We start from the raw sequence: 21,100 nt of genomic DNA, 5'->3' as shown, positions 1-21,100 counted from the left end.
TGCCAGCCGAACCATAGTGCCAATGGCATGCCATGCCAGCCACATTTCCGTGCCAAAGGCATACTAACCATGCCAGCCGCACCATAGTGTCAATGGCATGCCATGCCAGCCACATCTCCGTGCCAAAGGCATGCCAACCATGCCAGCCGCACCACCGTGACAATGACATGCCATGCCAGCCACATCTCCGCGCCAAAGGCATACCAACCATGCCAGCCGTATGACAACCACACCTCCGCACCAAAGTCATGTCGGCCATGCCTCCATCGCTGGCTGCCAAATGAAGGGTTGCAACAATTAACAACCACCCTTCCTTTTGAAATGCAAATCTCAGCCGTCCAAGTTCGCCGCCAAACGCGTGGAAACTTTTGGCCCAATGCCAAGCCCTAATTTTGGTCGCGCCTAAACTATGCCAAAACCCTAATTTTGGCCGCGCCTAAAACTATGCCAAAATCCTAGCTTGGTCGCGCCTAAACCATGCCAAAGCCACGCCGGCCATGCCACCATGCCGCTTGTTACCAAATGAAGGGTTGCAACAATCAATGGCCACCCTTCCTTCTGAGATGCAAATCTCAGCCGTCCAAGTTCGCCACCAAACGCGTGGCAACTTTTAGCCCAATGCCAAGCCTTAATTTTGGCCGCGCCTAAATTATGCCGAAACCCTAATTTTGGTCGCGCCTAAAACTATGCCAAAATCCTAGCTTGGCCGTGCCTAAACCACGCCAAAGCCATGTCGGCCATGCCTCCATGCCACTGGCTGCCAAATGAAGGGTTGCAACAATCAACGACCACCCTTCCTTCTGAGATGCAAATCTCAGCCGTCCAAGTTCGCCACCAAACGCGTGGCAACTTTTGGCCCAATGTCAAGCCCTAATTTTGGTCGCGCCTAAACTATGCCAAAACCCTAATTTTGGCCGCGCCTAAAACTATGCCAAAATCCTAGCTTGGACGCGCCTAAACCATGCCAAAGCCACGCCGGCCATGCCTCCATGCCGCTGGTTGCCAAACGGAGGGTTGCAACAATCAACGACTACCCTTCCCTCTGAGATGCAAATCCCATCCGTACAAACTTGCCAGCAAACCACTTGTGGCAATCTATTGGCTACGGTGCCAACTCTTGGCCACGGTGCCAAAGCCCTAATTTGGCCACGCCAAATCCGTGTCGGCCATGCCTCCATGCTACTGGCTGTCAAAAGGAAGGTTGAAACAATCAACGGCTATCCTTCCTTCTGAGATTCAAATCTCAGCCGTACAAGCTCGCCACTAAACCAAACGACTTGTGGAAACCTTTGGCTACACTGCCAAACTCTTTGGCCACGATGCACACTTAGCTACGCCAATTCTATGGTCACGACACCAAACCCTAGTTAGCCACGCCAAGAGCATGCGCAAGCCATGCCAGCACCATGGCCACGCCACTGGCTACCAACGGAAGGTAACCACAATCAACGACTAACCTTCCTCTCAAGATGCAAAATGTCGACCGTCGAAGGTCACCACCGAGCCGGCAAGCCTCCCAAGATCAACTTGCCAAACAATAACAACATGCTACACAAAACACTCGAGACATCAAAACATGTCACAAACTGGGGGATGCTCATCAGGGGATTGGTCTAGCGGTTTACAGCGTGCGACGTACACTACGCCCTTTACAAGAAAGTGTCATAAGAGTGAGGAGGTTAGTAAATACAAGAAGTAATGGTGAAACGTTTCCTTCATTATGGAAGCATCAATTCCAGGCGTTACCCGTTACCTCTTTCTTCCATTTACTCAACCGTTTCCACTTCTTACGAGACCAGGGTACGTTCGTTGCGACTTGTATAAATAGGTCTCACTTATTTCCACCAAAGAACAAGTTTTGGTCAGGAGAATACAACACTCAGAAATCACTTGTCAGCTTTCCCATCTGTTAGCTTTCCACTTTCTGATACAAGTCGTCAAACAACTACTCTTCCCGAATCAACTATTCTGGTCTCAACACTCTCTTCGCTTCCCTCCCTAGACCAACCCTTCTCCTTCACTTTGTGACCGAAGCAAGTCTAGAACGGCCATTTCTTGGTTTAGGCCGGATTGTACAGATTGATGTCTCGAATCAAAGTACTCCCTTGCAGTACATTGTTTAGGGTTTAGACTCTTTTCTCACCCACACACTCGAAATTACCAAAATCAGCAGAAACTGTTTTCACTCTCAAACAACTTGATATCTAATTCCAAGCTAAGACTGACCGATTGATTAATGTAGTATTTAATCAATGGATCTGGTGGTGATGACGGAGAGTCCAATGTTGGGGGTAGAGAAAAGTGTGGGTTTGAAATTTTTGTACAGAGGAAGAATTGTGAATTAGGGTTGACGTGAATTTTTGTGGGTATTGCCGCCAATCAAGATCTCAATCTTTGGATTACTGTAATATTGAAGTACCCACACCAACTTTATATGTTTGTGTTGTTGATGATCTTTTTTTGGTATTTTTTTTCCGTATCCTAGATCGAACAGAGAAGAAGAGTGAGAGAAGAGGAGGGAAGAAGACCATAAAAAATTTAAGGTCCAGAATGCACCACGTGTTTAAGATCCTGGGGTGCTAATATCTATTTTATACGCATGTGGATTTCACGTGCCCATTTAACCGGGTGGTCACGGTAGAGTTAACAGAGAGGGTTTTTTTACCAATAATCAATTTAAAAAGGGGTAATGCAAATTAGTTATCTTTTTTGAGGGAAAAACACAAAATCCCCCAAGGAAATATAAAGGAAAAAACTATAGAAAAACAATTCAAAACGCCATAAAGATAGAGAATTGATCAAGAAATTATCATGAAAATTGATGAGAATAAGAAAGATCGGAAAGAACAGAAAGAGGGAAAAGATTTTTGAAATTAAGTGAGTTGAATCGGCATCGACCGATTTGCGAAGCTTCTCTCTCCTCCCAAAACCTTCCTATGATTAAGTGAATCTTTCGCCATTACTAGCTGAGCCAATATTTTTAGCCACATTATAACGAAGAAACGAGCCATAAGGCTAAGTTTTATTGGATTTGGCTTCTAGATTAGATAAAAAGCGTTGCGATTTCTTCTCAAAGCGTTGTCTATCCTTCAACACTACTTCTCTCCAGATATATCTCGAATGCCAACTAGTAGCGAGATAGTTGTGCTGTTTCATTCAGCGCAACCAAAATTCTACTTTCCATGGAATGGTTCAGCGAGATTGTTTTATTTTTTAACCGACGACTGAGGTGGTTGCGCTTTTTCCATTCAGCGCGGCCACAAAAATGGTTCAGCGCATCTAAATGCTAGATTAGAATGGAATTGGAGGGGTATTCTAGCTGACGTGGACTTCCAATCTAGATGGTAGATTGGAAGACCATAAGACTAGATTACTGCACCAGCAGTGCAGGGACGACCGAAGTTTGGAAGCAACTCCGTGGAACTGTGGAGGCTGATTTTTTGTGAGATTTGTAACACTTTGGCAACATGTTTTGTAACAGACGTTTCATAACAATTATAAGTTTTATATTTATATGATACTTATTAACAATTTTGTAACATATTTTTCTAACAATTTTTCATTAGCAACAACAGCTTTACATCCGATGCCCGAGTTTTGTTGGTAATCAACGGTCAAGATCAAAATTAAAAGTATAGGTGACGGTTTTTTTACCATTTTCCCGCCGAAAATACCGTCAATCTGTTCGATTTCCGATCATTTTGACAGCGTCTAATCATAATCGTGATTGATGATTATTTTATTGTCGATCCAATTTCGTGGAAAAAAAACGTTACAAATGGACTACATCTTGGCTCCACCATTGAACACTCACGGGACTCCCTTCGATCGTCCCAACAACGCCTAATGGTTGATAATGTAGCTAAACCAAGCAAAATATTCCACCATAGTGCTTCTTGGCCTTAGAGATTTGGGGTTAACCCATTCGAGTGGATTTGGGAGGAAAGGATCCGTAAAATATTCAATACGACGTCATTTCGTCATCATAAATTTTCACGGATTAGGCCTATTTCGCCAAGTTCTCTACCACTTACTCATTTCCATTACCATTACTACTACCTCATCATCACTAACCATGGCGATTCTCGCCTTTCCTCTGGCCCTAACTTTCTTAAAACCACAAACAACTCATTTCTTAATCCTCCTCGCTTCAAAAGGAAACCCTAACCATTTCAACAACTCCTATTTTCATACCTCTCGTCGTGGATTGCGTAAAACTAGTGTTTCTGCTCTTACTACTTCTTCAGTATCACAATCTTCTTCTAAAGACACAAAATCCCTAACAGGACCTTCTATTCCTACTTTCCAACAAGCTATTCAACGGTTACAGGTATCTGGTTCGAGTTTATTTTTGGTGCATTTTGTTTATTTAGTAGTATATAGAGTTTTCGGAATGTTTCTATTTTAGTTAATGATGGTAAGAAAAATTAAATAGTAAGAACTTAGAATTTTTGATTCTTCAACTGCTATCGCAATTGCAAAGCTAGGAAGTGGTTCACAGTTCACTTGGTCCAAAATTGTTGGGAATTGTGAACGGATGTAGTTATTGAGAAATGTAATTGTTTTAGTCTTTTAGGTATCATTTGGCATATAGATTTTTGGGTAGTGGGGAACGAAGGTGGTGATTGTAGAGATGATAGGTGTTCTGTGGTGGTTAGGTGACGATGGTGAGATGATGACAGTGTGGTCATGTTGTAAAATGATCTAGGTTATGTATAGGCGTGAATTTGCCTCTGCCGTAAGTCAAAATAATGAAAATTTTTGCTTCTGTAATAATAGGTTCGTGTCTACTTTACGTAAATTGAAAAGGTACTTCTGCTTTAGTGAATTTAAATTGCCTTAAGAATTTTATTGATCCGTAAAGAATTTGGTGCTAGTGAGTTTCGAACTCAGGTCACTGGTATCATCACCCAATGACTTTACTACTGTACTACAGTGACACCGGCCTGCACATGATTTAAGACTTTGAGATGCTTCTGCGTGCTCTTTCACATCATTCATGTGCTTCTTTATAGACATTTTATGTTGTCATATTTGTGACTTCTTTCCTACTGCGCAGGAGTATTGGGCTTCCGTTGGATGCACCATAATGCAATGTAGCAATACAGAGGTAGTGGCTTTTCTTTTTGAATGTTTACTTGTGCTGTTAAATCACCCTCTTTTTAGGTGTTTTATATTTCCTCTCGGATACGTGAAGTTTTGTCTGCATATGCTGGTTGAGGTCTGACTGATTCAAATGTGGTTTTCTTCAATATCATAGGAATATATCTGAGCACATAGAGTTTTTGTTAGCAAGAGTCAGTGACATCTGACACATACTCCTTATCGTGATAGATTTGATAGTTTCTGGAGTAGTAGGGTTTCAATTTCCTCATTCATTTCTTTCTTCTTTTCGTCTTTTCTAATCGCCTATTATTCTATATGAACTTCAGTTAGCAGCATCTTATGACACGAGTTAATAGAAGTTGACTTGATATTTTAGGTCGGAGCAGGGACTATGAATCCCTTGACTTTCTTGAGAGTTTTGGGTCCAGAACCGTGGAATGTTGCGTAAGTATATTGAGAATGACTGTGGTACAAATGGTGACTACTGTTTTGCTTCTGTTGAAAAACTGCTCAAGATTATTTGGTACTTACTCTGTTTAGGAGTTTTAACTTCATGTTTTGTTAATGGCATTTGTTATGCTACTGTTTTACTTCGTATTTTATTAATGGCATTTGTGGTAACTTTTGGATTTCCCTTTTTGTTTTGTATTACAAGGTCATGAGAGGTATTTAATATTGGGTGTAATTGCATATATTTTTTGTTGAAAGGTATGCAGAGCCGAGTGTTAGGCCAGATGATAGTCGTTATGGAGAGAATCCAAATAGACTCCAAAGACACACTCAATTCCAGGTTAGGTTTGACTTATTGCTTAAATAAAATTATAATTACTAATTGGTAGTTCCTAGAAAATTATCTTGTTTTGGTTATTGTTATTATCAATAGAAGTCAAAACAACTTATAGTTTTATGGTTTCTCATGAATCCCATTTCAGGTTATATTAAAGCCAGACCCGGGAAATTCACAAGATTTGTATATCAACAGCCTTCTTGCTTTAGGTAGTGTAAATTTATATTGCTTAATTTGATATTTAAGACCCCACACTAGATGTATTTGTATGCTAACATGCTAAACCAAATGACCTCCTCGAAGTATCTTGCTCGTTCTTGTGCTTCGAGTATCAGCATGACTCCGTTATTTATGTGTTCGATTCATGCCATGACATCGCTACTTAAAGTCCTGTTACTAGGCAAGTCTTGTTCTGTTAGTGAAAAGTTTAAATTTCTGATGTCTTCACCAATTGTGCGGAAGCCAAGCCGAGAAAAAGGCGGGTAAAACAAACGTGACAAGCCATTTTGGTCCCTACAACTTCTGAACCTTTACTGAAATATCCCGGGAAGGAACATTTAACCCCGAACCATGTTTATGGGATAGTAAATGGTTAATGTTTCTAATGATTGTACTGTATGCCATGAAATATGTAGGCTCTAGATACTGACAAGCTGACTTTGGAAGGGCTGGGGTCTCTGGACAGGAAAAATGGGGTTATAAATCATAGTTACACGTCATTTTATACCTTGAACGATGAGCTGTTTCTGCAGTACTATTTGGTGAAGAAATCACCATTTCCCTTTGTAACTGTCAGAATAGGAGGGCAAATTCCTCTCTTTAAAGGCTTAAACACGTTTTGACTGTTTTCTACCTCATAAGGCATAGCAGTAGATTATTTTGAATTCCTGTTTTAATCTGCATATCGAACTTAAAAAAACTTCTCACACCTATCATTCTGAACATATTATTTTAGTAATTTCACTTCATTTTTCTCCATGTTTTAAAGCTGTCATGCATGGCAGGTATTGATGTCAATGCACATGATATACGCTTTGTGGAAGACAACTGGGAAAGTCCGGTAAAATCCTATCTGATTTTGTGGAACTGATTAGAATTGGTAGTAGTTTATGTTGCCTTGCTGTTTCTACATTTTTTTTGTGCTTGTACAATCATTGATGCTGGGAGTAAAATGTGAATGCTGCCTTTTGGAATGAAGTAGACTCATATTTGGACGCAATATCTAGTTTGAAATTCTTACTTACTTTAATAAGCAGTTAGCTATTAATTGATGGTGTATGCTAAATGTTATCTACTTATATTAACTTCAGTTTTGACATGTTTCTAGGTTCTTGGTGCATGGGGTCTGGGTTGGGAGGTTTGGATGGATGGAATGGAGATCACACAATTCACCTACTTCCAGCAGGTAATATTCTATTTGTATTCGTGTAGATCTGCATGTGTTTATCTTGTCTTATCAGTCTATAGTCTACACTCTACAGAAAAAATCCATCATACTCCTCTCTGCTTTTAGTCATTCTTCCAGTTTGGCATATCTTCTTGGTTTCACTACACTGAAGTGGAACCTATCAGAATTTTTGTATGGTCATTCTGTTTTCAGTTTCCCTTGATCTCTTTCAGGCTGGAAGTCTTCAGTTATCGCCGGTATCAGTGGAGATAACGTATGGCCTTGAACGTATTATAATGTTACTCCAGGTTGAGTTTAATATGTTAATTTTGAGTAAATACTTGTTGGTACTTTTTTTATTACCATCAAATAATTTTCACGGTCTGATGTGTTTTGATAGAGCCATATTGACAGGGGGTGGATCATTTCAAGAAAATCAAATACGCTGATGGCATTACATATGGAGAGCTCTTTTCCGAAAACGAGTATAAACCACATCATTCTAAAGAACCATGGAATTTTATTTTTTAGTTTGCTATCTCAGTGCAATTTCGTTCAGATAATGTTTTTTTAATCTGTAATGGGCATTATCAGACTTGCTCCTCATTACTTTTTTCCATCTTATAGCATCGCTTGAAGCTGATACGGTTCTGTTTTTTCTTTTCCAGAAAAGAAATGAGTGCATATTATTTAGAACATGCTAGTGTTAATCAAATCCAGAAACACTTCGAATTTTTTGAGGCAGAAGCTCGCTCCTTACTATCACTTAATCTTGCGATACCAGCGTATGTTTATAAACTTTTTTATTTCTGTGGTAAGATATTGACTCTTTAATTTATACCCTGTGCTTATGCGCTGGTTAACTTGACTTCTACCCACTGCTAGGTATGATCAGCTTCTGAAGACATCTCATGCCTTCAATATTTTGGATGCTAGAGGCTTTGTTGGTGTTACTGAGCGAGCTCGATATTTTGGTCGCATGCGAAGGTGTGGTTGTTTTCATTCCAATATCCAAAATATATTTTGGGCTGAAAGTGCTTTGTTGCATGAACACATGTACCACTACAAAATCTTATTGATTTCTCTTAGTTACTGTGGCGATTGTTGCAGGCTTTGTTTTTGTTACATGGTAAATATGTTGAGAAAGAGGGGAGATTGCATTATTGTAAACAATTACAAAGTCTTTCTGGATGACATAAAAATTGAGTATTGAACTATGCTTATGGGGAGTTTCTGAGCAGGATAGTTTTTGTTGTTTCGTTTTTGGTGAACAGTTTAGCCCGTCAATGTGCACAGCTTTGGGTGAAGACAAGAGAGTCTCTTGAGCATCCCCTAGGCATTGTTTCGGAGGCCAACAATTTTATTTGTTCCAAAGATGTTATTGAACTAGCTAAAGCAAAGGTTAGCATTTTTTCCTTGATGGAGTTGTTTGCTTTCATTCCATTGATAGGGTCAGAACATCTTTATTGAGGGATCTTTTCACATAGAACTAGGTCTGCTTACTATGGTGAATGTTAACAGTTCTTTGTCTTTATTTGTGGAAAATACATTTGATTGATCTGTATAAACCAGCTTAATTGATCACAACACAAGTGTCCAACACTTGAGTCGGTCAGGTACGTGGTAGTTGTACTAGGTGGTCTTGGGTTCAAATCCCACTTACACCGGGGTTTGAGCTGATTCTTTTAGTTGTATCTTAGTTACCTAGCTTCATAAGCAGCAAGAAGAAGAAGATTTATTGTTTTGAGAATCCTTGTGCATATTTTCGAGCGACAAATGACCTTACTTGGGCTTCTCAATAGTTATCTTTTATTTCTTCCCAATTGTCGATTTGATAATCTCCATCCTTGCACTATTTATATACAATGAAAATATCAATTAGCAAGCAATAGAGAGTTTTCAACACCATGCACAGTACATAACGGTAGCGTGTTCCAGATCTCAGATACTCCATACATAGTGCATAATTTCTAACATGCTTTATATGGCAAGCGTAATCTAATTAAAAATGTTCTGTACCAGTGCTGCAGAAAAATTAACCCCTATGCAACACCGATACATAGTCCACCGCTAGACTTTTATTGCGAAAACTAGGTTTGCTGTTCTTTTCGAACCTTGCATTCAGAAATTTAGCATAGAGCACAATTTCTTAGGTTACTGTTCATGCGCACATGTAAAAAACTGTTAGCTTTATATTATTTTGAGGATTACAATCAATGTCTGAATTGAACTTTTGTACCAGGTGTCTGACGATCCTCGAGTATTTGTTCTTGAAATTGGAACTGAAGAGATGCCACCACACGATGTGGTTGATGCAAGCCAGCAGGTATATTTTGATATGAAGCAAAGGAATGCACAGACGTCCTCTTCTCAGAAGTAGTAATTTATTTATTGGCATAGTTTTAACAGTTAGTTGCTGGTTGTTGCAGCTCAAAGATCTAATCATCCAGTTGCTCGAAAAGCAAAGATTGAGCCATGGAGAAGTGTTTGCATGCGGTACACCTCGCAGACTAGTTGTATGTTTCTGATGCACAAGCACTCCAAATTGGACCCTTCATGTGTTTTTCTCGATAGTTTTGTGTTGACATAATTTTTTGCAGTGGCAATGTAGCATTCTAATGGTTAAAGTGAATGGATTAGGGTTGCCCATTTCCCTCTTACCTTAGTTAGCCGGTGCATTGGATGTGTCATGCATGTGCTATTGTTTGTTCTCTTCATACTAATACTTGTATGTTCAGGATTGCTTCACTGAATAATCTTCTAAATCTGCACCATACCTATATAGATTACTTAACTTATGACATTTTAATTTTGAACAGGTAAAAGTTACTTGATTTTTTAACGGGTCATTGCACTTAGAATGTTCTAATACAGTACATTAATCATGCCAATTAATAATACTATCAATTAGCTGCAAAACATTTGGATTTTACTTTGTTATTCAAAACTAGAAGGCTATAAGCTGACCAGGATTCAGTTTTTGAGGCCAACAATGAATGTTATGAGTATAAGTCTATTTGTTTTACTCTACATCACTAAGTTTCTGAGTTCTGTTTCATCATGATTAAGAGTAACTAATAATATTGTCTTTACAGGTTCTTGTTGGGGATCTGTGTTCTAAGCAGGTAGCTAATGAGGTTGAAGTTCGAGGACCTCCAGTAGCAAAGGCATATGATCAACAAGGAAATCCCACCAAGGTATGTGTATTTGTGTCTTTTATGTATGTTTTTGGCATCTTCAATTACATACAATAACTGAAGCAAGTTATTCGTTTTTCTAGTGTTATATCTATCTCCTTTATTTATCAGGCTGCTGAAGGTTTTTGCCGTAAAAATGGCGTGACAATGGACTCACTATTTAAGAAGACTGACGGTGAGTAACGTCAGACAGATACTTTGCACATCTGCAAGTGTGTATCCTATTTTTTCGGAAGATTATAGGAGTAATAAGTAATAACAATTTTGTTACTTCCATTGCAACCTATTCATCTCATTTGATAGGGAGTAATCTAGATTAGATATCCTCTTTTACTGGTCAAATTTCTATTTCTTGAAAACACTGCAGTTCTTATCCTGATATCTGAAATTGGAACCGGTAAAGTTATTGTTAAAGACATATACTCAGGCTTTTAGAGTTAACAGTTGTGTACACAGAATGTAGCCTAAGTAGACTAGGTGTAAACTCAATCTCTAATCGCTGTTCTGCTTTATTATCCAACGGTGGTTTCAGAAAACACTCTTTGCAAAAAAAAAAAACTGCCTTGCTAGTTACTTTAGGTTTTAGGCTAGAAAGTGTTGTAGAATGATACTTTTGACTTATGGATCGTATGCGTTGTATTTAGTATCTGGTATACACGTTTTAACACTTACAGTGGTGTTTCCTGTGGCAGGCAAGACAGAATATGTTTATGTTCGTGTGTTGGAGTCGGCACGACTAGCTTTAGAGGTTAGAGACATAGCCTCTGACTGTTATGAGATTTATGAGAATGAATTGTTTACCATGATGTGTAATGCATAACTGGTTTAGGCAGTCTGTAATCAAGTTGACATTCTACTGGCAAATTCACATTCCTCAAGTGAATAAATCTTTTTGGAATATTGAATCTGTGGTGCATAAATTTTAGAGAAGCTTGTCCTTTTATATTTCTTATCTTTTTTATTTGAATGAAACTATGTTGTTGCTTACAGCTCACTATTTTATAAGTCTTTTCATCTGCTTTGATGTCAAGGTTCTTGCTGAAGATTTGCCTTCTGCTATCGCTAAAATATCATTTCCAAAGTCAATGCGGTGGAGCACTCAGGTGACCTACTGAAAGCTTGATTCTTTCTACAGTTTCTCACTGTTGTTTGTTTCTTATGAAGCTTCATAGAAAGAAATATGCATAACTCTACATAATTTACTTTTTTTGTTTGTTAAACAGCTCTAACTGCATTTTAGGCTATTCATATACATAGCTCATATATTTATGGAGTATAACCCAATATATACAATTAATTTAAGTAACCAAACAACCTTAATGATTCCATATAACCCAAAAAAAGAAAGCACAAAACTTTAAAATATATTCATATAACCGAAAATAAGTGGGAAAACTATCGACTACTTAAAAATCATTTAAAAAAATGTTTTCTAATTGGTATTAAATTAAAAATGTCTTCTGAATTTTATAGTTCAAATTTATTAAATAATTGATATATATGTTTTCTAATTGGTTAGGTAATAGCAGTTCACAATACGTGTTCTCTGTTGGCTTAATGAAATATTTAGAATCTTCAGAGGCTAACCCTTTCGAGCTTATATTGTTCTTTCTTTTTTGTGATGGTTGCTTATGTTGTTCATATCATATAAGTTTTTACTTTTTATTGAGTTTAGCCTAAATGAATATGTGTGTGTGTGATGACACGATGTTTATTCTGGGTCCTTTGGTGTTTCCCATGCCTATGGTTGTATAGAATCATATGTGGCAATAATTTTCTACAGGCTGTGAAACTAATTGGCTCTTGTGTTTTTCTTTTTTTTTTAGATTATGTTCAGTAGGCCCATACGTTGGATTTTGGCTCTCCATGGAGATGCTGCTGTCCCATTTACTTTTGCTGGTGTGTTGAGGTAATTACCAAGTGTCTTTAACACTGGAAGTGCAAGCTTTGGTGGATAGCACTTCGACAAATAGATGATAAGCAAAATGATTAAGAAAACGGTTTAAAGTCTAGTTTGAACATGCAGAAGTAGTCATCTTAATTATTTTGTTAGCTCTTATAGCTATAAAGTAATATTGGATTTTCATTATTTACATTGTCATCGATTTTATTTCAAAATATACTTGTCTGAGAAAAAGCCTGTATACACTAATATTAATTTTATCTAATGTAGCGGGAGCCTATCTTACGGTCTTCGTAATACTCCTTCCGCAACTATTGAGGTATATAATTCCCACTAAACATCATACAGTATTATTCATTTCTGTTAATGTTTTGTGTTCTGTTACTGGAAAATTACTTCTTAATGCGTCATTTATTTATATTAGTGTGTTGTGTTCTTATTTTCATTATATTCGATTGATGTCCTTGTTGGAAATTCTGCTTCATAATCACCATACTTTAGTGCTGAACGTCATATGAACTTTACCATATTGCTGAAACCAGACTTAGCCCTAGCATTAACATCCTCACAGCACACAAATCAGAATCAAACATTGTATAAATACCATACATTTGAAAACAGAAAACACTTTATGCTACATCTTGAATAACACTATACTTGAGCAAACACATTCAGAATAAGGAAATAGAAAACAATCATGCTTGCCACATGTCTCTCCAACCTTTCCATCATGAGTTGGAGTGACACCTCATGGCTACATGGGACAGCTCATACTTAAACCTTATCTAGCATTAACTTTAAGCTAGTCTTTGGTGCATGTGTAAACTATAAACATGCCTTAATTCAGATTTCAACTAATCGGATTTAACTTTATCTCATCTGAGGATTAGCTTACACTAACAGAAATTTGTTGCAGAAAACACAAAACGCTAACAGTCCTTGCTTAGATTGTGGGTGTATCTATTTGATTTCTTACCATAATGCTCTCCTACTTGAGATATTAAATGCAATTTTAAATATGATCATGAAGCATAATTTCTTCTTCTTGCTTTTTTCCTTGTTGAAACAAGTGACAACTTCGCATTAATGAAATTATCTTAACTTCTCACAGGTTGAAAAAGCTGAGGCTTATGTTAGTGCAATGAAGAATGCAGGGGTTGTGGTTGAGATTGAGGTAGGCTATGAAGATCTTATATAGTATGCTTGCCATTGAAGAGATTAATTACTTCATGTGGAAGTTGGAGAGTCGCTTTTTCCTGGATGCAAATGTATAGAAAAACAAGCGATGCAGATCTTTCAACTTGTTTACATGTCATTTGACTATACAGGAGCGCAAGAGAAATATCTTAGAACACTCTATTTCTTTAGCGAAAAGTGTTGGTGGGCATCTTATCATGCAAACCAGCTTAGTAGAAGAGGTATTAGTTGGCTCTTTTATCTCTAAACATACTAAACTGCAACCTTATAGCAATGATTTTTTATATTTTACAATCATAACCTGTAGGTTGTGAATCTTGTCGAGGCACCTGTTCCAATACTTGGAAAATTCAACAAATCTTTCCTAGAGCTTCCTAAAGAGCTGTTAATAATGGTAAGATATCTGCTTGTAATGTTGTGCTGAAATGCTTTTGTTTTACCATATACAGCAATTTAATGATTGTTTTATGTCTGGATTTATTCTTCAATACAACTACTTTATTTATTCGTGGTCCAAAATTCCAAACTGTAACCCGAAGCTCAGTATCACTATAATCAAAAGTGCCATCTCATTTATAAACCCAAGGCAGAGGGATTTGGAAAATAGCCCATGGTTAATTGTAGAGTTCTATGGCAGACTGTTACTACAGGATAATCATGTACTTTTGGTACAGATAGGTTTACCACTCCGAGCTATATATTTTTGCCTGAATGATCCATGTAATTGCCTGATGGCTTTCTCCACCGCTTATGCAGGTTATGCAGAAACACCAGAAGTATTTTCCAGTGACAGATATCCATGGGAGATTACTGCCATATTTCATTGCTGTGAGAAGCTATTACATGCTTAGATTATTGCTTACATTGGGGTCATTTGAATAATGCATACGAAATGCCGAAATTAATCAATATTTTTGTTGTAGGTGGCAAATGGAGCAATCAACGAGAGTGTTGTAAGAAATGGGAATGAAGCTGTACTAAGGTACAGCTGTGAAGCCATTTCTTTCTTTTTTTCTCGCCTAGGAAGGGTCATATTCTGATTCAGCTTTCAATACCACTAAGATGAAACTTGTCAGATCTCCTAGTTTGTTTTTTGGACATGAATTTGTCAAGTCATGTAGATTTTAAGTAAATTTCAGTTCAAAGCATTTCATACGTTTTTACCGTTCCATTCTTATGGTTGGTGTGCCCTATGTGCTATTATTGCTGGTTATCCATCAATCTTCATTCATTTAATACTCTTTTTGGAACTAACAAAAACTGCTATTCTGGAACAGAGCTCGCTATGAGGATGCCAAATTTTTCTATGAGATGGATACAAATAAAAAGTTTAATGAGTTCCGTAATCAGCTGAAAGGGATTCTTTTTCATGTAAGTCAAGCCATGTGATGTGTATCACAACTTTCACTCTTCAGCTTCTTCGATGTAAACATCTATGAAATGAGCATGACGCTTTAGTTTGTTCAATTTGTAGCGAACTCTATAATAATTTAAAATGTGACAAACAGCATGAAAGTTCCCTTAAGTCTTCTACTTAACTTTGTAATAGCAATGGCATTCCTGAGATGGATAGACCAACATAATTGCAGATAGATAGTTGGGCTATTATGATATTAATGAGCATGCAGAATCGAACAAATGGTTACTAAAATCTGTTTACCAAGCTAATGCCCCTGCGTCATGCCCTACGCCAGACGCTTTAGCATCACTTGAGCATCCACCAGAATAGCTAATTTAAAACAAAAACAAAACAAAAAAAATCTTGAGGAGTCACTGGAAGATCTGAATGTACCAAAGTATTTTGCTCGTCCGAATAAACAAACTCGTATCTACTTTTTTGTTCTTCTATGACCTCAAACTTTATCTTGGGAACAATTTGTTGTAAAATAGGAGAAGCTGGGGACAATGCTGGACAAGATGATGCGCGTCGAAAAAACTGTTGCTAAATTAAGCTTTGCCATGGGAATAGATAAAGACAGAATCCCTGTTGTTCAGGAAGCTGCATCACTAGCTATGTCAGATCTTGCAACTGCAGTTGTTACAGAGTTTACTTCTCTCTCTGGGACAATGGCACGCCATTACGCGTTAAGAGATGGTTACTCAGAAGAGGTAATTATTTGCAGTTAATGCTTATCTGCATGTTCTTTTGTTGTAATATTCTTGCAGTCAACATGTCTAGTTTATGGTTAAAGCATGTATTGTTTTAACTATCCCTCCATATCCATGATCATATCACAATGAAAAAGCAAGATGTTGTTGAGGACAACCAAAAATTGAAAAATCTGATTTACTGCTCGAAAATAGATGTTATTGTCTGCTGCTGGGTCTTTTTTATATTACAGTCCTATCTTGTGTGCTAGTGACTGCTAACCACTTTGTAACTGGTTCTGCTCAACTGGCTGTAATACTATGATGCTTCCTGTAAACAGATTGCAGAGGCATTATTTGAGATGACACTGCCTAGATTCACTGGAGATATACTTCCAAAAAGTGATATAGGCGTAGTCTTGGCCACTGCTGACAGGTCAGTACATATCATATTTTCATTTCTTTTACTTTACTTTTTGCCATAATCTTCCTATTTAAAGGTTTTATTGTCTATTTTAAAAGTTCATAATATTTAGTTCTGTTATTTGAGTTTCTCAATGCACCATTTGCGGAACTCTTGAAGGCGATGAATTCCCTGCAGATGGTAATTTAGTGTGTAGAACCATATGCCCAAAAATTCACATTGCAAATAAATCAGTCAAACTTTTGATTCTATCTCCTAAGCTGGTGGGTTTCTTTGAAGGATGAGAACATCCTTCTTTTCTACAATAGTGTGTTTCTTTGGAAATTAATATAATACTAAGTTACCAATTTTAGAATTACAACTCCTTACTCGTCATTATTCAAACCTAAATATGATAATAACTTCACCTTATGCTTACATCCAGATCAATGCTATATACTCTACAGCTCCGATTTAGCACAAGAACACTATGTATAGTGCAATCAATCACCACCACGACTGAGGTGAACAGCATCATGAGTTCATAACAACATGATATGCAACATCATACATAGTATAAGCAGCTGCTAACAATACTCTACTGATAAACTTTATAGAATTGGCAAGAAGAAATCGGAAGAACATCTAATTATAACTAGATTTTTGACTTAGACTTCTACCCCATGGTCGAGTTAGAGACACCTCAATAACTATATAGGACAACTCATAACTGCTTCACTTAATCTAGCTCTAACCATTAGCTAAGTCATTTAGTCTGTGATTAATTCATGCCTTAATCCAGATTATTATTGATCCGGCTTAACATAAACTTATGAACAACTAGCTCAAACTAATCTTGGTTTGTTGCTAAACCACAAAAAAAAAACTAAAACCAACAGTCAAAGAAACTACATTTTAGTACGAAGCTGGCTATGATGTTCTCTTCCCTGGTAAACATTCTTCTTCTATGCTGTCTTTGCTCTCAGATTTTTATGCATGGGAATGTATGGCTTAGAAGTTTAAAATGGTTTGAAAAACTTTACATGCTGCAGATTAGATGGTCTTGTAGGTTTGTTTGGAGTCGGTTGTCAGCCTAGTGCTTCTAGTGACCCTTTTGGCTTGCGGAGAATCTCATATGGTCTGGTTAGTTTTTTCTTTCCTATTCTGTTTCATGGTATGTGATAATATATTAGCGAGGGTGTGTGTTTGTAGCATCCCATATTGTCAAAAAAAATAATTAAAAAAAAAAGAAAGAAAGAAAGAAAGAAGGAAAAAACCGAACTGAAACTAGAAGAATTTAGATTGCAATACAGTTCAAGTATATCCTCTAATCACATCCACATGGTGCTGTCATATCTTTAAACAGGTACAAATCTTGGTGGAAAATGACAAGAACTTGGACTTAAAAAATGCGTTAAGACTTGCTGCTGAAGTTCAGCCAATACCAGTAGATGGCAGCACGATCGATGAAGTGAGTATCTTTTGTTATACATTTGAGTAAACATAAGGGGTATAACTGTAGATTGTCTGCTCGAGCATACCCTGAGACAATCACGAGATGCATGAGCATACTCTATTGAAGATAACCCATCTACAGTGGTTTACTTGTTTATATCTGGTGGTCCTGATCAGCCAATTGTATTGGTCGCGTTGAATGATGCACTCAAGATCTCTTAAATGTGCTTTGTCTCAGCTTTCTTGATTTTGTCTTCCACCTATTATGCTTACTTGATTACTTTTCAATATTTTCAGGTGCACCAGTTCGTGACACGGAGACTTGAGCAATTTTTGGTAGGGGTTGTACTTTTTCCATTTTCAGCTTTCTTGGTCTTTCCCCCTTTTTGAATTTGTTGTTGCTTAAGTATGCATGGCACTCCAGTCAATTTTAGTTCCTATATTCCATCGATTACAATATTAAAGTGTAGGTCGCAGTATGTTGTAGGAGACAGTGGAAACTTTACGGTTGTAATATGAATATGGTCATTTCATTCAAGATTTCTTCATCAGGGGTTAAGCATGGGAAGCTCTTGCCTAGCTTCTTTTGGGGATTGTAAACAATTGATGAATGTTTTAGTATCATATATAAGAGATCTCCGTTGAAGGTTGTTGAGTTGGATAATCATCTCATCAGCTAACTTTGGTGATTTCTAGTCACCTACGAAAAGAGGTCTAGACTCTAGATTTTAGAGGATATGGTCGTTTTACTAAAGCCTTATGGTAGCACATCTCTATGATGTGATTGTTCATGTTATCTTAAATGCAGCTGGTACTCAGTATAATATATAGGATATATGATTAAAATATATATAGATTATACTAATCTTTTTTGAGGCAGGTGGATAAAGGTATAAGTCCCGAAGTTGTTAGATCTGTCCTTCTAGAGCGTGCAAATTGGCCATGCCTTGCTACGAAGTCGGCAGTTAAGGTAAGAAATTTCTCATTTTAATAGCAACTGTGTTGTATATCAAATTAGTTTCTTCTTCTATATTTTCTTTGATTCTTTTCTATCCCTTATTCTTATACTTCTCGATTGTTACGCCAACATATCCCTTCTGTTCATTTTTCCATTTTATATATTTATGTAATATAGCTACGACATGTGATTCTGTAGATGGATAGCTTGTCGAAAGGCGAGCTACTAAGTAAAGTTGTTGAAGCATATTCTCGTCCCACTAGAATCATCCGCGGAAAAGACGTGGGCGCTGATTTGGAGGTACTTAAATATTGATTGCAGATGTTGTTGACACGTCTATGTTGTCTAAATTTTACTTAGAACAACTTACTCTTCAAAGTTTCTTCTTTTTTTGTTTTTTTTTTCCTTCTGTTGGAGAATGTTTCTTGATACACTAATATTGACTGATATTTTATAAACTGCATCAATCGTTAAACTGGATACAAATATTACCTGGTGGACCTCCTCAACCCACTTGCACTTGATTTTAATAGGTAAATGAGGATGCATTCGAGACAAATGAAGAGAGAGAATTATGGAGTGCTTTCTTGGATGTAAAAACCAGAGTTCACCCTGGTACGTGTATACCTCTTCATTACCCGAATCCTACTATATCATTTAGCTTTTCTCATCCTAAATTGCAAGTCAATAACATCATATTCTCTAATAACATTATTGTGTAACTTTTTAGGTGTTGAGGTTGATGTTTTTGTCGATTCATCTTCACGACTGATTCAGCCCCTCGAAAATTTCTTCAACCATGTCTTTGTCATGGCGGTACACTCTCTCACACATTTGTTTATTTGACAGTGTTTTGTCACAGTAAAACTCTAATGCTGAAAGAATCAAAATTGACCTTCTTCACGGAAGGTTTATTCTTGGAGACGATAAAAGTTAGTATTAGATATAGGGACCGACTATGTAGAGTTTAGTAGTTTGACCTTCAACCCAAAACCCTTCCCGTATAACATGTACCTGTTAGTAAAAATATGAATCAACCAATACTAAATAAGATGATCACCAAGAACACCTACTTTTGGTTTGATGCAGGAAGATGAAAGAGTTAGAAAAAACAGGCTTGCATTACTTAAGAATGTCGCGGATCTGCCCAAAGGGATAGTAGACCTCTCAGTTATGCCAGGCTTTTAGGGTTTGAAGAATACCTGATTATTTCATTTACATTTTTTTCATGTCGAGGAAAGAAAGTCAAAAGGTGATTTTTATTCACCGTCATTGTTGGAGAAAATAGGCCTAGTTTATCGGTATCCCAATTTTCATCAACTTTTGTACATTGTTTATTTAACAGCTGAATGAAAGTATAGTTAATTTATGTCGATGTGTAGTGTTTGTTATCTTTACTTGCAGACTAATTTTCTTAGTGTTTTTGCATCAATAGACTATATTAGATTCAAATTCAAGCTTCCATATTAGCAGACACAGAAAACAATCCTCACAAGTCATAATATAAGGCAGTTCATGTATGGTGATGTCGTTTAAATGGGCTGGAGATTGAAAGAAAAGCCAAAACTCTTTTTGGGCTTCTATTCTAAAAGCCGAGTATTTCCCTAACAATAATGTCGTGTACTTGGATCTTAAACTGAAGCAGACTGATAGTTATGGGAAGGTATTAAAGAACGATTTTTTGGGACCGGCCTTTTTTTTGTGGGGACAATTGTTTTATAAGGCCACCTGCCCTACAATGGGAAGGGATGTCCTAAAAATCGTGAGATTACTAATTTGCCCCTTGTCCTAATTAAAATTAACCCTAACCTAATAACAGTCTCTAACTTAATCTAAAACAATAACAAAAGAATCCCTAAACCTTGCTGCACAAACAACAGTTTTGAGGCGAAAACTGTTCTCCTGTTCTTCTCTTCTTCCCGATTTCAACATCGTTTTCATCGATTAATCGTCGATTCATAAAGTTTTCATCGTCAATTAATCAATCAAGTATGAGAATGGTTCTTCGAAAGCAAACCAAAAGACTTCCAGGAAAAGGTCCCCCACTAGGACATCTAGCAAATCTCCCAAGTGAAATTGAGAAAGAAGTGGAACCGGAAGGTGAAGTCATAATCGGCTACAATAGACACAAGAAGAACCTTGATTCTGCCATGGGACCAATTCGCAGGTATTTTCCAACAAACCCATTACTTTTAATTTGATTTTGATTGCTTCAATTGAATAGAAATCATCAAAATAGGGTTCAAATAGAAGATACAATGTGTTGTTCGGTTAGGAGAAATTTTGAAAAAAAGCCTAGTCTTGTAACTGAACTTCCTGAAAGGAAGAACAGTTTGGTTACCACAGATTTCAAATTAGGTTATCGAACTGCTAGTTCGGTTCGTTCGCAAAAAAGTGTTAAGACTTCTTTGTAACCGAACTCTACCTTTAATACAAAAAAAAAAAAGTGTTGAAACTTTGTGACCGAACTTTGCTGTTTTTCCCATTATATTGAGTTTGGATTTAACCGAACTTTACACTCGAATGATATATGTGGAGTTCGGTTGCTTTGCATTTTTCAAAAAAATTATAACCGAACTTTACCATTAATGCATACATATGGACTTCGGTTTGTTCGCA

At 37.2% G+C, this 21,100-nt stretch overlaps 1 protein-coding gene across 4 annotated transcripts; it reads left to right on the top strand.

Annotated features, from left to right (window-relative positions):
• Window positions 1-3,960: 3,960 nt before the first annotated feature.
• Window positions 3,961-19,872, top strand: LOC113302526 (glycine--tRNA ligase, chloroplastic/mitochondrial 2-like). Of its 4 annotated transcripts, none has more exons than XM_026551443.1 (36): window positions 3,961-4,330; window positions 5,060-5,110; window positions 5,483-5,550; window positions 5,815-5,896; window positions 6,039-6,102; window positions 6,898-6,953; window positions 7,221-7,298; window positions 7,514-7,588; window positions 7,695-7,765; window positions 7,949-8,065; window positions 8,166-8,267; window positions 8,555-8,681; window positions 9,523-9,606; window positions 9,710-9,796; window positions 10,376-10,477; window positions 10,589-10,652; window positions 11,170-11,225; window positions 11,509-11,580; window positions 12,304-12,386; window positions 12,651-12,699; window positions 13,492-13,554; window positions 13,709-13,798; window positions 13,885-13,971; window positions 14,334-14,405; window positions 14,501-14,559; window positions 14,855-14,948; window positions 15,468-15,686; window positions 16,007-16,101; window positions 17,121-17,211; window positions 17,435-17,539; window positions 17,821-17,859; window positions 18,404-18,493; window positions 18,680-18,781; window positions 19,015-19,096; window positions 19,212-19,297; window positions 19,571-19,872. In XM_026551443.1, the coding sequence occupies exons 1-36, from the start codon at window positions 4,076-4,078 to the stop codon at window positions 19,667-19,669; spliced, it is 3,216 nt and encodes a 1,071-aa protein (XP_026407228.1). In that variant the 5' UTR covers window positions 3,961-4,075; the 3' UTR covers window positions 19,670-19,872. The 4 variants fall into 4 exon arrangements, with proteins under 4 accessions (XP_026407228.1, XP_026407231.1, XP_026407230.1 ...); XM_026551445.1 differs by having other exon boundaries at window positions 4,310-4,330; window positions 5,823-5,896; XM_026551444.1 differs by lacking the exons at window positions 3,961-4,330; window positions 5,060-5,110 and having other exon boundaries at window positions 5,481-5,629.
• Window positions 19,873-21,100: the final 1,228 nt, after the last annotated feature.

This window comes from Papaver somniferum, chromosome 8, assembly GCF_003573695.1.
Source record: "Papaver somniferum cultivar HN1 chromosome 8, ASM357369v1, whole genome shotgun sequence".
NCBI classification, from domain to species: Eukaryota; Viridiplantae; Streptophyta; class Magnoliopsida; order Ranunculales; family Papaveraceae; genus Papaver; species Papaver somniferum.
Note: the sequence above shows the minus strand (reverse complement) of the source record. Positions and strands in the feature narration are given on the sequence as shown.

Coding starts and splice junctions, on each gene's coding strand:
- LOC113302526 (XM_026551443.1), top strand. CDS start 4,076: ATGGCGATTCTCGCCTTTCCTCTGGCCCTAACTTTCTTAAAACCACAA. Junction 5,111..5,482: donor TGCAATGTAGCAATACAGAG/GTAGTGGCTTTT, acceptor TTGATATTTTAG/GTCGGAGCAGGGACTATGAA. Junction 17,540..17,820: donor ATGGCAGCACGATCGATGAA/GTGAGTATCTTT, acceptor CAATATTTTCAG/GTGCACCAGTTCGTGACACG.